Source organism: Acanthochromis polyacanthus, chromosome 20 (assembly GCF_021347895.1).
Source record: "Acanthochromis polyacanthus isolate Apoly-LR-REF ecotype Palm Island chromosome 20, KAUST_Apoly_ChrSc, whole genome shotgun sequence".
In the NCBI taxonomy this organism is placed as follows: domain Eukaryota; kingdom Metazoa; phylum Chordata; class Actinopteri; family Pomacentridae; genus Acanthochromis; species Acanthochromis polyacanthus.
The window spans coordinates 16,217,769-16,230,444 of NC_067132.1; the positions used below are offsets into that span (position 1 = coordinate 16,217,769).

Below are 12,676 nucleotides of genomic sequence, written 5' to 3' on the forward strand. Positions count from 1 at the left end.
GTGATTAATTTGACTTAGTTTTGTAGTTGTGTGCATTGGTTATTTTAGTGGAAACATTTAAAGCGAAACTCTTTAAAACGAAAGGAAAAAAGCAGCTTATTCTTTCTGTGATTATTTGAAAATTCAGATTTTTTTTCTCCTGCTTTGAGTCTTTTCTTTCAGATACATGCAGAATCGTTCACAATTACAGTTAAAAATTCTACTCAAGTTACATTTTCTAACCTAAATTTGCTGCTGCAGAAAAATGTGTGTGATTGTTCAGTGTAGCTTTTTTCCTTCAGGGCAATAAACATACATCATGTCAAACTGCACTCTGCTTCAACTTTAATGTTAGATTATCTTAAGAGTTTAAGCAGTCCTGGATGGTTATAGTGCCTTATTTGGAAGAAGAAATAAAGGGGGAGATTACACACATTAAAGCAGAAACTGAAGCTCAGTGCTCAGTCAGAATCAGGTATCTATGCTACTGCAGAGCATTCCTCAGTGACAGCAGCTCAGTCTGAAGCCGCAGATCTCTGGCCTACATTTGTCTAATCATCCAGGGCTTAACCCTCCTGCTGGCCTGCTATCTCAGAGAGGGAGAGATCCTCCCGTCTCCTAACGCCACGGCTTAGTGATGTTTTGACTCTGCGATCAGGCACCTGGTCGGGCAGCTCACAGGGGTCCTACGTCAGCTGTTGAGCCCACCCACCCCCCCTGGAGTGAGAGAGAGAGAGAGAGAGAGAGAAAGAGAGTTAGAGAGAGGGGGGAGTGTGATCGATGATAGACACGGCGGCTCGGCCCCTGTGAGGCCGGGTGCTGCTATTACTGGGAGAGTGGAGGGGAGGCAGCCCTGATGGGGGGGGGGGGGGCTTATATGAAAGAGAGGGTCCTGGGTGGAGGTGGTGGTGGTGGGGGTGAGGAAGGGAGGAAGAAGAGGGTGGGGGAGGAGGAGGGGGGCTGTGCTGTTTAAACAGCCTGGCTTTGATTGACAGGGCTGATAGCGAGTGAAAGGGAGGGGGGTATTTGGTGGGGGAGGAAGCAAGTGGCTGGGTAAAGAGAGGAGGAGGGGGGTTGTGTTGTATGTGTTGTGTTGAATGCAGGTTAGTTTGTGTGTGTGTGTGTGTGGGGGGGGGGGGGGTATTTTTGAAGGGAGCAGGAGTGCAGGAGGAAAGTGAGCTTTTAATTACCAGGGCAGAAGCAGATGTAGCAGAATGGTGCCCCCTCCCCACTACCACCACCTCCACAACACACACACTGGTGTGTCTTGGCAGCTGGAAGTCATCAGCTTCAGCGTGTGTGTGCGTGCGTGCGTGTGTGTGTGTTAGGACAGGAGCCTTGAAGCACATTGTTTAAATTTAAAGATGTTCAGTTTCTATTGGCACCTCTGAGCTTGATGATTATTCATTTTTTCTCCCCCTCCTTCCTCACTGAATGAATCACATTCTGCTGCTGCTGCTGCTGCTGCTGTCGCCTCTTCCATGATTTTCTGTGTAATTAATTGCATAGAATATAAAACCAGGTGAGCTGTTTCTCTTTTCACTGCACAGTATGTTCAGGAAAATAGGAGTTAGCTCTCAAGGGTGACTTCAAATTCCAAAAAAAAACCGAACAGATTGAACAGAAGCATTTTAATATGTTTGTTAGTCTAACTCTCATCTACAGTCACCTCCTGAGGCACTTTAACCGTCATGTCGTCCTACGGGTTAAACTGACCAGTTTTAAAGTTTGAAAATGTGTGTGCGTGCGTGCGTGTGTGTGTGTGTGTGTGTGTGTGTGTGGGGGGGGGGGGTATTTTCATAGTGAAAACTTTCACATTTTCAACATTTTTTGGTGGGGAAAAAAGAAATGTTAAAAAAATTGTTTAAGAACATTCAGAAAAAAAATCTGATCTAGATTTCTTCTCCAAATGTTCTTAAAGAAAGTAATACAACTTTTACTGATATACATGCAATCACTTTAGATACTTTTAGGATTTTTTGGAAGATTTTCATTTTTTGAAAATATTTACAATTTTTATTTTTTAAATTTTATTTGTCAAATTTAGGGATTTTTTAAATATATTTTTTTTCAGGGAAACTTAAGGAATTTTCTTCCTGAAGATTTTGCAAATTTTCATAAATTTGGGGTGTTTTTTTGCAGAATTTTTAGATTTCTGTCAGAAAAGTGAACAATATTTTTTTGGGCCCGTATATGAGGACAACAAGAGGGTTAACATAGAAGAAACAGACAGAAATATCTTTTTATTCAAGTATTTAGTCATAACAACATATTTGGCCTGAACTGTATTGTATCATTTTTATGGATCATCTACATGAGTCATTTTTAACACTTGGCCAGATGAAAATTAACTTTCATAGGAATTTCTTGGCTCATTTCCAGTTCTCTTACACTAATCTCTGTGTTAACTCTGTTAAATAAACAAATAAATGTATTTTAGATACATGTATAACCAATCATATTCACACTTTATCTTTATTAAAAATATAAGATTCTTAATTGAATTAAATATTCAGTATCAGATCAATTAGAAATACTACTTGTCACATTGTAATAGAAGTTTTCAAAGTCACTATGAAAGTGGATTAAAACTCCTCGATACAAACACTGAACGCGCTCGTGATTTTCTCCAGAGTGTTTCTTTATTTCTGTGTTTTGGAATACAATGTCTGATTTTTTTATCTTATTTTTTTAACCCCCCAATCATTTTCCACTTGTACAAAATTGAGCCAAACAAATGTGTGCACAGATGAAAACATGGTGCCCAGAGTATAAAATGACTTTTTCATAGAGAAAATGGTGCAAAACTTAAAAAAAAAGAAACACAATGTCCCTGCACATATAAAAATAAATTAATACTTTTGTGTGTCCAGTCACTGCCAACCTTACTGTCTGGTACTAAAGATTCACACACACAAACTGAGGCTTCATTGGCTTTCCTTCACACCAGCACGGCCAATCACAATCACTTATGTACACCAACGGCCAATGAGAAAGGTCTATGTACACTTAACGAGGTAAAAACTGTGCCACTGAATGCCCCTCTGACACACTTTGTCCCCCCCCTACAAACAGCTATGTACAGCCACACCCCCTCCCCAATCAGCCAACTATCAAGTAGCTTCTAGCTTTTAAACACATGACACAGAGTAGAAGTCATTAAAAGGGTTTTACAGCAAGATTAGACTGTATGGAGAGAAAATCAAGACAAAAAAAAAACTTTACACAGTAGTACAAAACGATGTTAAATTGCAAAACCAGCGGGCCTTTAAAATATATCATCTTATGCCCATTACACAAAGACTCCAGATAAATAAAAAAGCACAACCCAAAGTTGGCTTTGATATTTGAGAATGCAGCAGAATAAAATTTCCTAGTTTTATTAAAGAGACGGCACATCCAGCCTCACAGGCAGAGTGTTTTTGTAATCTGTTGCCTTAGCAACGCAGCTTAATTACCAGTAGCGTTGTGAAAAATTGGGCTGAGTGACAGGGACTAAAAGGAAAACAAAATCCCGCCTTCCCCCCTTGGCCTCAGGCACTTGGGTTTGGACCTTGATTGGCCAGTCCTGACTGTTGTGGGTTTTTAAGCGGCCGCTGCTGCCGGCCTTTTAGGTCCTGATAGGCTGATCCTGCTCGAGAGGTAGGTGCAGCAGGGGGCTCAATCAGGAAGATGAAATGTAATGACTTCCATTCGCAGACAACCAACTGCATGATTCCTTTTTTTTGTGCCTTGTGGATTAAATGCATCCTTGTGAACATTCAACGTGCCGTTTTATCTCCTCTTTTGTTACACTTTCCTCTCCTGAGTGAGCCCCCTGTATCTGGCCTGGAGAACAGACAGTCGAAAAGCAAGGCTTCTGTGGTGACCGTGCGAGACTTGGCTCACTGACATTAATGGATCAGCACAAACGGGAGTGAAAGAGACACGGGGAGAGAGGCAGCAGCGAGAACATGTGGGACATTTTCACAAGTCTCACCTAATATTCCCGTTGGGACTGCAGCGAGACAGATGTCAAACACACATCTGCTACTGTAAGTCCTATTGGTAGGGAATAGTATTTTTTGTATTCACGTATTGCTGCTATTGTTCTTCTTGTGTTTGTAGTTGTGTGTGTGCTGAGCGCAAAACTCTGGTTAGCTGAGGGCCCTGAGAGAGTGAAACAGCAGACAGACGAGACCAGGACAGAAACAAGAGGGAAAAAAAAGAAGAAGGAACGTGTACAAGAAGCAGAAAGAAGAAAACATCGAAAGAAAATGATTAAAGAATAAGTTTCAGGGACCTGTTGGTCAATTTACGGGTTAAGAGAGGAGAACAAACACATCACATGTCCTCTGGTGCGACATACTGACACTAATTAACACTCAGCTGCAACAAGTGACATTAAATAAAAACCATGAAGTAGACGAAAGACGAAACAAGAACCCGAAGCGGCACTAAAACCTAAAGTTAGAAAACTAAAGTTGGACTGAAATAAATAGCACAAATTTACACAAAATGTGGTTTCAAGATTGCAACTTGAAAAAGTTGCAAAAATAAACCAGGGTAGGTCAACTACAGCGAGCTTGTGACTGTAAAACAACCCAACTAAAAACACTTCCTATTTCTGTCTTCGGCTATAACTTGCCGCACTATGCGCTAATGTTTTAGCACACACCGCTGGAAAGGATAATCCACCAGGAACACAGATTTCTCTCCTGCCAATGTTCTCATCACTGAACTACAAAGTTGACCAACAGGCTGATCCCAAAAAACTCTGCATATTTATTTTAAAAAAGGGAGGAAAAAAAAAAAAATCAAAAACAAAAGAGCATATGCCGTCATGTCTTCTCCTGCCCCGCGACGCCCACGGCTTTCTCGGCTAGCCGAGGCTTCTGCGCCCCGGAGCCGTGCGTGTCGGCGTGTGCGTGCTGCAGCGCCAGGAAGGGGTTGGCGGTGATGGCGCCTTGGCCCTGGCTCTGGGCGCCGGGCAGCAGGTTGTTGATGGGCAGCTGAGCGGAGGAGAGCGGGATGGAGGGAATCTGGGCAGAGGAGGAGAGGGACTGCAGCTGCTGGAGGTCCTGCTGCTGCTGCATCAGTTGGTAGAGCAACACCTGCTGCTGCTCCTGGGGGAGACAGGGAGGGAGGGAGGAGAGGAAGATATACAGAGGAAGAGGAGCGAGAAAGAGGAAATTGTGGAAGGGCAAAAAAATGAGGATTAAGTGGAGGTTGTAGACAAGAAGGGAGGCAAAGTGGAGGGGAAAATGAGGGACAGAGGCAAGGGAAAAAAGAAAAGAGGGAGGATAGAGAGGGGAAAAGAGGAGAAAAGTGTGACACGAAGAAAAAAAAAAGAGACAGTTAATAAGCTTGGTGATTTAAACCATTGTCCCAAGGAAAATTGTAGCTCAGTGTCTTTGTGTGTGTTTAACTGTGTGTGATGTTGAGTAATCACATGCTGGCTGGTGTGTGTGTGTGTGTGTGTGTGTGTGTGTGTGTGTGTGTGTGTGTGTGTGTGTGTCGTACCGCTGAGGGCTGTGAGGACAGCAGCTGCTGGAGCTGATGCTGCTGCAGGAGGAATCTGTGCTGCTCAGACAGCAGGCCGAGTCGCGCAGCGCTGATGACACAAAACGCAATAAACACTCACGCACAAGACGGTTTAACACACACTTTCAAAAATGAAGAGCACACTACACACTGAATAGAATAACAGAATCCAAAGAAATGCACAACAAATCATAAATTCATCCTACAAAAAGAAGCATTTTAAATGTTTGAGTTTGACAACTACAAACTGAATTTACTTTCTGATAAACAACAAAACATTCACACACAGAAAACGTGTTCTTTAGCTGCAGGTTGCTGCCATGTGCCACCAAATTCCTTCTCACCTGTTCTTACTAGTTGCCGAGCTGCTAGAATCCAGCACGAAAGCAAAAAAAGGGAATAAAAAGGAGAAGACGCAAGTTCACATTCAAAACATCTTGTGGAATATCGAGATGACAGACAAGAAGGATTCTGCTGTTTTTAGTGCTTAAAGATGTGGCTAAGTGAAAGAAGGCAGAAAATCGCATGTCTTGAAAATGTAAAGCAACTGAAACACATCTGGAGGCCTTTAACCTTTTCAACCCCCAGCAGTTTCTGGGCATATTTTGCTCCCGTCATATTTTGATTCGCTGTGGAATCCTTTTTCCCTCCAATATAAAGTCCTTCACCTCTTTGGAAGCAGCTCGTTAGAAAGGAAGAATACAAAAATCTCTGCTGTGGAGTGTTACAAAATAAAATGGCACAAATCATAAAAAAAAGAAAAAGATTTGCACAAATTGAAAAAAAACCTGATATCAAAATTTTTCCAAGAGGACAAGCATTACCAACGCTGGAAAAAAATGGTGGTGCTACATAGTAAAGATATTTCACTACTTTCATTTGTAATTTTTCTATCTGCTCTGTGGCCTGCAGGTCGTTGCTTCTCGGTTGTGCCATGGAACGCAGAATCTTTTGTTTTCATTCCGGCTACTGCAATTTTTTATTTTTATTCATGACGAATATTTAAGAGACCCATAGAATAAATTTTAAGCTTACATTTCATTGTATATTCGGATGAAACTAAAACATGTGGTTCAAGTCTGAAACCATTTTTACCACTTTTTGAACGTACTGAATTCCCTCGGGATTAATAAAGTATCTATCTATCTACAGTTTCTTGCTTTGATAAATAATGAAAATTGGGTGATAAAAAAAAAAAAAAAAAAAGAGTACAGTCAACTGATTTGTTGAGGTGGGTATTACGACACTACATGATTGTATTATCATCACGGACATTAAACAGCATTCAGCATCCAAACGTTAATTTTAATTCATGTAAAATGGACACCAAACATATTTCAGGATGACAGCAGTCTGCGTACCTGTTGTTGACGGGTAACGTGACGCCTGTAGCGGCTCCTGTAGTGTGAGTGTGAGGGCTGGCGGTTCCTGCTGGCGTCTGGATCACACCGTTCAGCGCCCCGACAATCCCCCCCATGCCCAGAGCGCTCCCTGCGCCCAGAGCGCCCATCAGCCCCGCCACGCCGCCCAGCCCGGCCGGGGTCGCCCCCACGGCCGCGACGCCGTTGACCTGGGGCTGAGGTGGGCTCTGGGAGACGGAGGGAGGCGTGGAGAGAGAGGAGGTGGAGCCACTACTGCTGTGACCGCCACATGACGCACTGTCCTGAGGGACAGACACAGATGAAGACCGTTAGTGACAACTCTTGCATTCATAATCTGTTTCCCACATTTTGTTCATTACAAATGTGAAGTCATTACAGAGGTTTGCCTAATTTACCATGGAATATTAAATCAGAAATGATGCTTGTTTTAATTAACCTTAGCCAATTCAGGTGCTACACGGATGTTACTGCGCTGTCTTATAATGTGGTACATGACTGTGAGGTGCTATAGAGTTTGAATCTGTTGGGGATCAGTCTTTACCTGAGCTGCCACAGGTAAAGATGAATCAGTGGCTCCCAGCTGGGCTCCCTTCACATCTACAACACAATTTAACACAGGTTTAGATTCCTCTAAACGCAGTCTGTGCCAATGTATGTAGTCTGAGGCTGCTGCTGAAAAAGTGAAAAATGCCCATCCAGGTTCTGAGAGCTTCAGATTCAATCGATAAAATGCACAGAGAAGCAGCAAATCTTTCCATTTTGACAACCTGGAACCACAGAGGAGTTTTTAGTTGCGGATGATTAATTGGTTAGCAAAGTTTTTGCTTAATAATTTCTACAAATCGAGTAAATTGTTGCAGCTCTTGTACTGATTTGTGTGTGTTTATGTTCGGGTGCATTTCAGTTATTTCTTCAGTGTGTGTGTGTTTATATACCAGAGGAAGCTGTGGAGGGGGTGAAAGGCACTGATAGCTGAGCGCTGAGAAGCTGCAGTCGTTCTTTCTTCATGGTCAAAGTTTTAATCTGCTCCTCCAGCCTCCGGTTCTCCTCCTGCAGCTGGTGGAGAGACTTCAACATCCCCACAACTGAAAAAAGACAGATAAGAAGAAGAACAATTCTGTAAACTCTTTCTGTAATCGCTCTGCTCTCCAGCAACGTGTAAGAAAAACAACACAGCAGGATTTTCCTACTCAAAGTGGTTTCAAATACAGTTTAGATGATGATGGAAAACACCAATGTCTTGACTTTTTGAAAAGCTACTCCTTCCTCAAGGCAAACTGAGCTGCTCTGCCTCCATACACCTCATTCAAATACCCAGAGACTGATTAGACAGATAGACTCCACAGGGGGGTCAAGTTCAGCTGCAGTGACCCCAGCTTGCCTGTGCAGACTCGATGCAGCGCTCAGAGACGACTCAGGGAAGAGGAGGAGGAGGGTTTGCAGGTGCAGGAACTTAAACCTGATTCATGCGGTTGAAGGACGGTCTTCCTAACAACTAGGCCGCCATCCCTTTTTCATTTTCACTTTATTGATCCCTGCAGGGATGTTCAGATTGGCAGATAACTGACAGAGATCGACAGATGCAACAGTAACAGATAAAGTGACTGCAAAGAGGGCGGCTGTGAACAGCTGTGAGGCGAAGAGGCGGCGGATCAATTGATAGGGAGACAGAAACGGGCAAAAAAGGTGAATATGAGTAATGTGTAAAGAGTGTGTGTGTTAGTATGTGTTATTCTTTTGGAAGAAAGTTCTTGATTTTAATGCAAATTCTATGTAATTTTAGTTCTAGTGTAGCTGCTTGCATTCTGATGCTTTTAACATTTTTTTTGGTTTATTTACAATGCACTAAAAAAATTCAACTTTATCAGTGAGTGAACCACAAAATCCTGGTTTTATTTCTACTATTTTTCATGGTGCCTTGGCTGTCAGCATAACTTTACCATCAGTGTCTGACTTCAAGAACTTAAGCTTCAAGATCTGCTACATCTTTTCAAAAAAAAAAAAATCTGGCTTTTTTTTGATTAAATAACTTGTTTCTCAGAGTCTAGAGGTTGAATTTGTATTGTTTTGGCGACAGAACAGAGAGCTGTCCATCAAAACAACACAAAAGGAATGATTTTAAGTGATAACCAGGGTGTGTGTGTGTCCTCTCACCGTCCCCCTGCGCTCCCTGCTGCAGCAGGAAGCTCTGCCCTTCGTTCCACTGCCTCTCCAGGAGCTGCTCGATGCTGGTGGCCACCGGGGGCAGCGTCTCCGCGCCGCCTCCCCCCGCCCCTAGCAACCCCAGCCCCGGCCCTGGCAACGACCCCGAGGAGTCATAGCGGATCTGCAGGCCACCAATGGGAGAGCTGAATGGAGGGAAAGAGAGAGAGAGAGGGAGAGAGAGCATGGATAGAAGAGAGGAGATAGAGAGGTCAATAGGGAGATTAACGACCTAACATAAACGTCAGACAAACATAGACACTGCTGGCTATAAAACTACATCAATTTGTTGTTACAGTGGCCTCTAATGAAAAGGGGCCAGGCTTTCTGTCTGCGTGTGAGAGCGAGGAAAAGGCCGGGAGAGAGAGGAAGAGAGAGGACATGCAGCAGAGAGAGACGGACAGAAAGACGGAAACGCACTGTCTTGATGCGATAAATCTTGGGGTGTGCTGAGACAATCTGTTGAGTGTGAAGGAAGGGAAATGAGGGACGGCGAGGGAAAGCTGAGAGGAGAGAGAGAGGGGTGCGTTGTGTGGACAAAAAGTGGAAAAACTAACAGAAATGGCAACATTTTTCCACTTTTGGCAAAAGTAAATACACTTATGGGAGTCAAAATTACATTGGAGTGCAAAAACATAATTTTATTCACTAAGTAAACTTAAGTAAAAAATCCTAAAGGTGTCACAGTCAAATTTCAGCAATACTTTCTTTTAAAAATAAATGTCAGCCAATGTCACATTAAATATGGATCGCAAATGTACGACAACAAATAGCCTGGGTGCAGAATTAGCGACAAAAAAAGTAACCAACCTTCAAAGTGAAATCACCCATTCCACAAAGTAGCAGAAACAAACAAAAATGCAGATGTATGATCAATGTTCCCATCCTGAACGATCCATGCAAATATCCCCAAATGGAGGCGATACAGTAAATAACCAGAGTGTCCTTCCATGTGTGATTAGACCGGGGAAAGGAAAAAAAAATCTAACGTGAAGGATGGTTACCACCTTCAAAAACACAAGTTATCGTTGGCTGAGAGAGCAAGAATCGCCTGTAGGGGTGAGAGCGAAAGAGGCGAGTGTGCATGTGTGTGTGAGAGGAAGAGAGGGGAGACGAGGGGCCAGCGGAGGGAAAAGCAGAAAAAAAAGGGGGGATGGGTGAAGGAGGGGGGTGAGTGAGGAATGTAAATGGTGAGGGAGGGAGTGTGTGTGTGAAGGATAGTGTGTGTGTGTGTGTGTTCACCGTGGGGTGGTCTTGGGAGAAGCTCTTATGGAGAAGCCCTGAGCTCCGACGCTGCCGCCGCCGTCTCCCACCTCCTGATCTGCACACACAAACACGCACACAGAAAATCAATTGGACATCTAAGAACATGTCCACGCCGAGCCGGACGAAGCTGAAGACAAGCTTGTGTCAAAATACTGGACGTCCACAGGTCACTTTTTAAACAAAATCTCTCCAGAAGAAAACATGAGAACATTAGGAAAGTGAATATTTTATACTATACTGACGCTTAATGTATTAAACAGGTACATGTCAGCTATTAATACAGGGAAGTCAAACTCATTTTAGTTCAGGTTCCACATTCAGACCAGGAAAAATCACAGGATAATAACGTATGAATAACCACAACTCCAGATGTTTCCTTTGTTTTAGTGCAAAAAAAAAAAAAGCATATTCTTAAAATGATCACATTTAAGGAATTATCTTTTTACAAAACATCATCAACAATTTGAAATTTCTTAAGGAAAATTAATTTAACACCAACAATATTATGCTTTTGTTTATCATTTACACGTTAAAACTTACAGATCACAGCGTGTCCACAAAGGCACCAAACATTCAGTCACAGCTATCTGGAGCTGACTGATGTAGTATTTTACTTTCAAAATGACAAAAGTCAGATAAAAAAAAAAGACATAAAATCCCCAACAAAAACAAGACAGAATATTACAAAATGAGACACAAAATGAGACAAATGACACAAAACAAAAAAGAGACAAAATATCAGACAAAAAAGCTATAAAAAATGGGCACGTGACAAAAATGAGGCAAAAAATTTTAAAAGTGAGAAACAATCAAAAAATAGACATTTCAATCGAGGCAAAAAATACAAACTGACACAAACAATACACAATACAACAAAGTGAGACACAAAACGACAAAAGTTAGACAAAAAAACAAAAACAAAAACAAAACACTATTACAAAAATGAGATAAAATGACAAAAGAACAATGAGCAATCTAGTATTTCACTTTAAGATCAAAACAACTTGTCATAGCTGAGAAATTATTTTAAATTTATAGTTTTAAAAATCTACAATTTATAGATAATGTCTCCTCTGTAATTTCTACACTTTACAAAGCCGTCCAGCGGAACCGGACTGGACCTTCTGGTGGGCTGGTTTCAGCACACGGGCCGCATGTTTGACACCCCTGTATTAATAGATCAATCAATTATTTTGAAAATAAGGGGAAAAAATGAGACATTCTCCAATTCTGGCCTCATACATTTGAATACATTCTAATTTCTTTCCTCTTCTATGACCGTAACCGTCAGATCTGAGCTGTCAACAGAAGACATTTGTCATCTTGGGCTTTGGGAAAACACTAATCAGCATATTATAGACCAAATTAATTATTCAAGCAAACAAATGGCACAATAGTTACAGAATTAGAGGGTAAATAAGAAGAGTGTCAAATATCTTAACCTGCCGCTCTACTTGATCTTCTGCATTTTAATACAGTCCAACTCGAGCTGATCATTTACACATTTTAATTTTTATTCTGAAATTTATCACATAATTGCGGCTTGTAAACAGTAAGATTAATATTTCCTGCATTGGTGTCTTGATCATAAAATCTGACAACTACTAGGTAAAAATATGAGCCTTTGATGACTGAAACTGTTGCAGTCCAGCAGTAAAATAAGCCTTATTGCACCATTATGGAGTGATACTAACCGAGAGTTAAAAGTGACATAAGACGTCTTCTTAACATTTCTGTTCTGCTCAGCATACTGGACACTCGAGTCGTCTTTGAAAGCTCAAACATCATACATCAAATTGCTTTATCAGCTTGATACTTCACGATGTTCGCTAATGTTATGACAATTTCTTATAAACACAATTTTCAACCAACGACATGTTTCAGAAATCCTTCAGAATTCATTTTGACCCCAGCTGTAAAACATGATTAAATAAAACGGACTCCCATCAGCTGACAGCTAAACGGCACGATCTCTACAAAATAAGTCTGATTAAATTAATGTAGGTAGACTTTTAAAGCATTTTGGCTTGCGCAGGATTTAAAGGACAATCCTAGGTGGTTTTGAAATCATCATTATCATTTTGTGACCCCAAATAATAAGGTTTTTTATAAAACACATGTATAAACTAATATTCAAAAGCTCTGTTCTCGTCCACATTTAAACACGACTGTTATTTTAGATCCACCAAATTATTTTCAAGACTTCTGGGCGATAAAAACAAGTGAGGATGGCCGGCCAACACAGAGCAATTATCTTTCAAGTTTTCCTGTTTTCTCTTGGACCTAGATAAGTTGCACTGTAATACTTCTGGCTCTGCAGCCTA

At 41.6% G+C, this 12,676-nt stretch overlaps 1 protein-coding gene across 4 annotated transcripts in view; it reads right to left on the reverse strand.

The window, feature by feature from the left end:
* Window positions 1-2,599: 2,599 nt before the first annotated feature.
* mllt10 (MLLT10 histone lysine methyltransferase DOT1L cofactor) overlaps window positions 2,600-12,676 on the reverse strand; it is a 46,785-nt gene continuing 36,708 nt past the window's right edge. For 2 of the 4 annotated variants that reach the window (XM_022190000.2, XM_051940510.1), the window contains 8 exons: window positions 10,329-10,407; window positions 9,039-9,232; window positions 7,820-7,969; window positions 7,426-7,481; window positions 6,864-7,165; window positions 5,847-5,870; window positions 5,482-5,572; window positions 2,600-5,084 (listed from right to left, as the gene is read on the reverse strand). In XM_022190000.2, coding sequence (XP_022045692.2) covers window positions 4,800-5,084; window positions 5,482-5,572; window positions 5,847-5,870; window positions 6,864-7,165; window positions 7,426-7,481; window positions 7,820-7,969; window positions 9,039-9,232; window positions 10,329-10,407 — 1,181 coding nt within the window. In that variant the 3' untranslated portion in view covers window positions 2,600-4,799. The remainder of the gene's footprint in view (window positions 5,085-5,481; window positions 5,573-5,846; window positions 5,871-6,863; window positions 7,166-7,425; window positions 7,482-7,819; window positions 7,970-9,038; window positions 9,233-10,328; window positions 10,408-12,676) is intronic. The other 2 variants (XM_051940508.1, XM_051940509.1) reach the window with 2 other exon arrangements.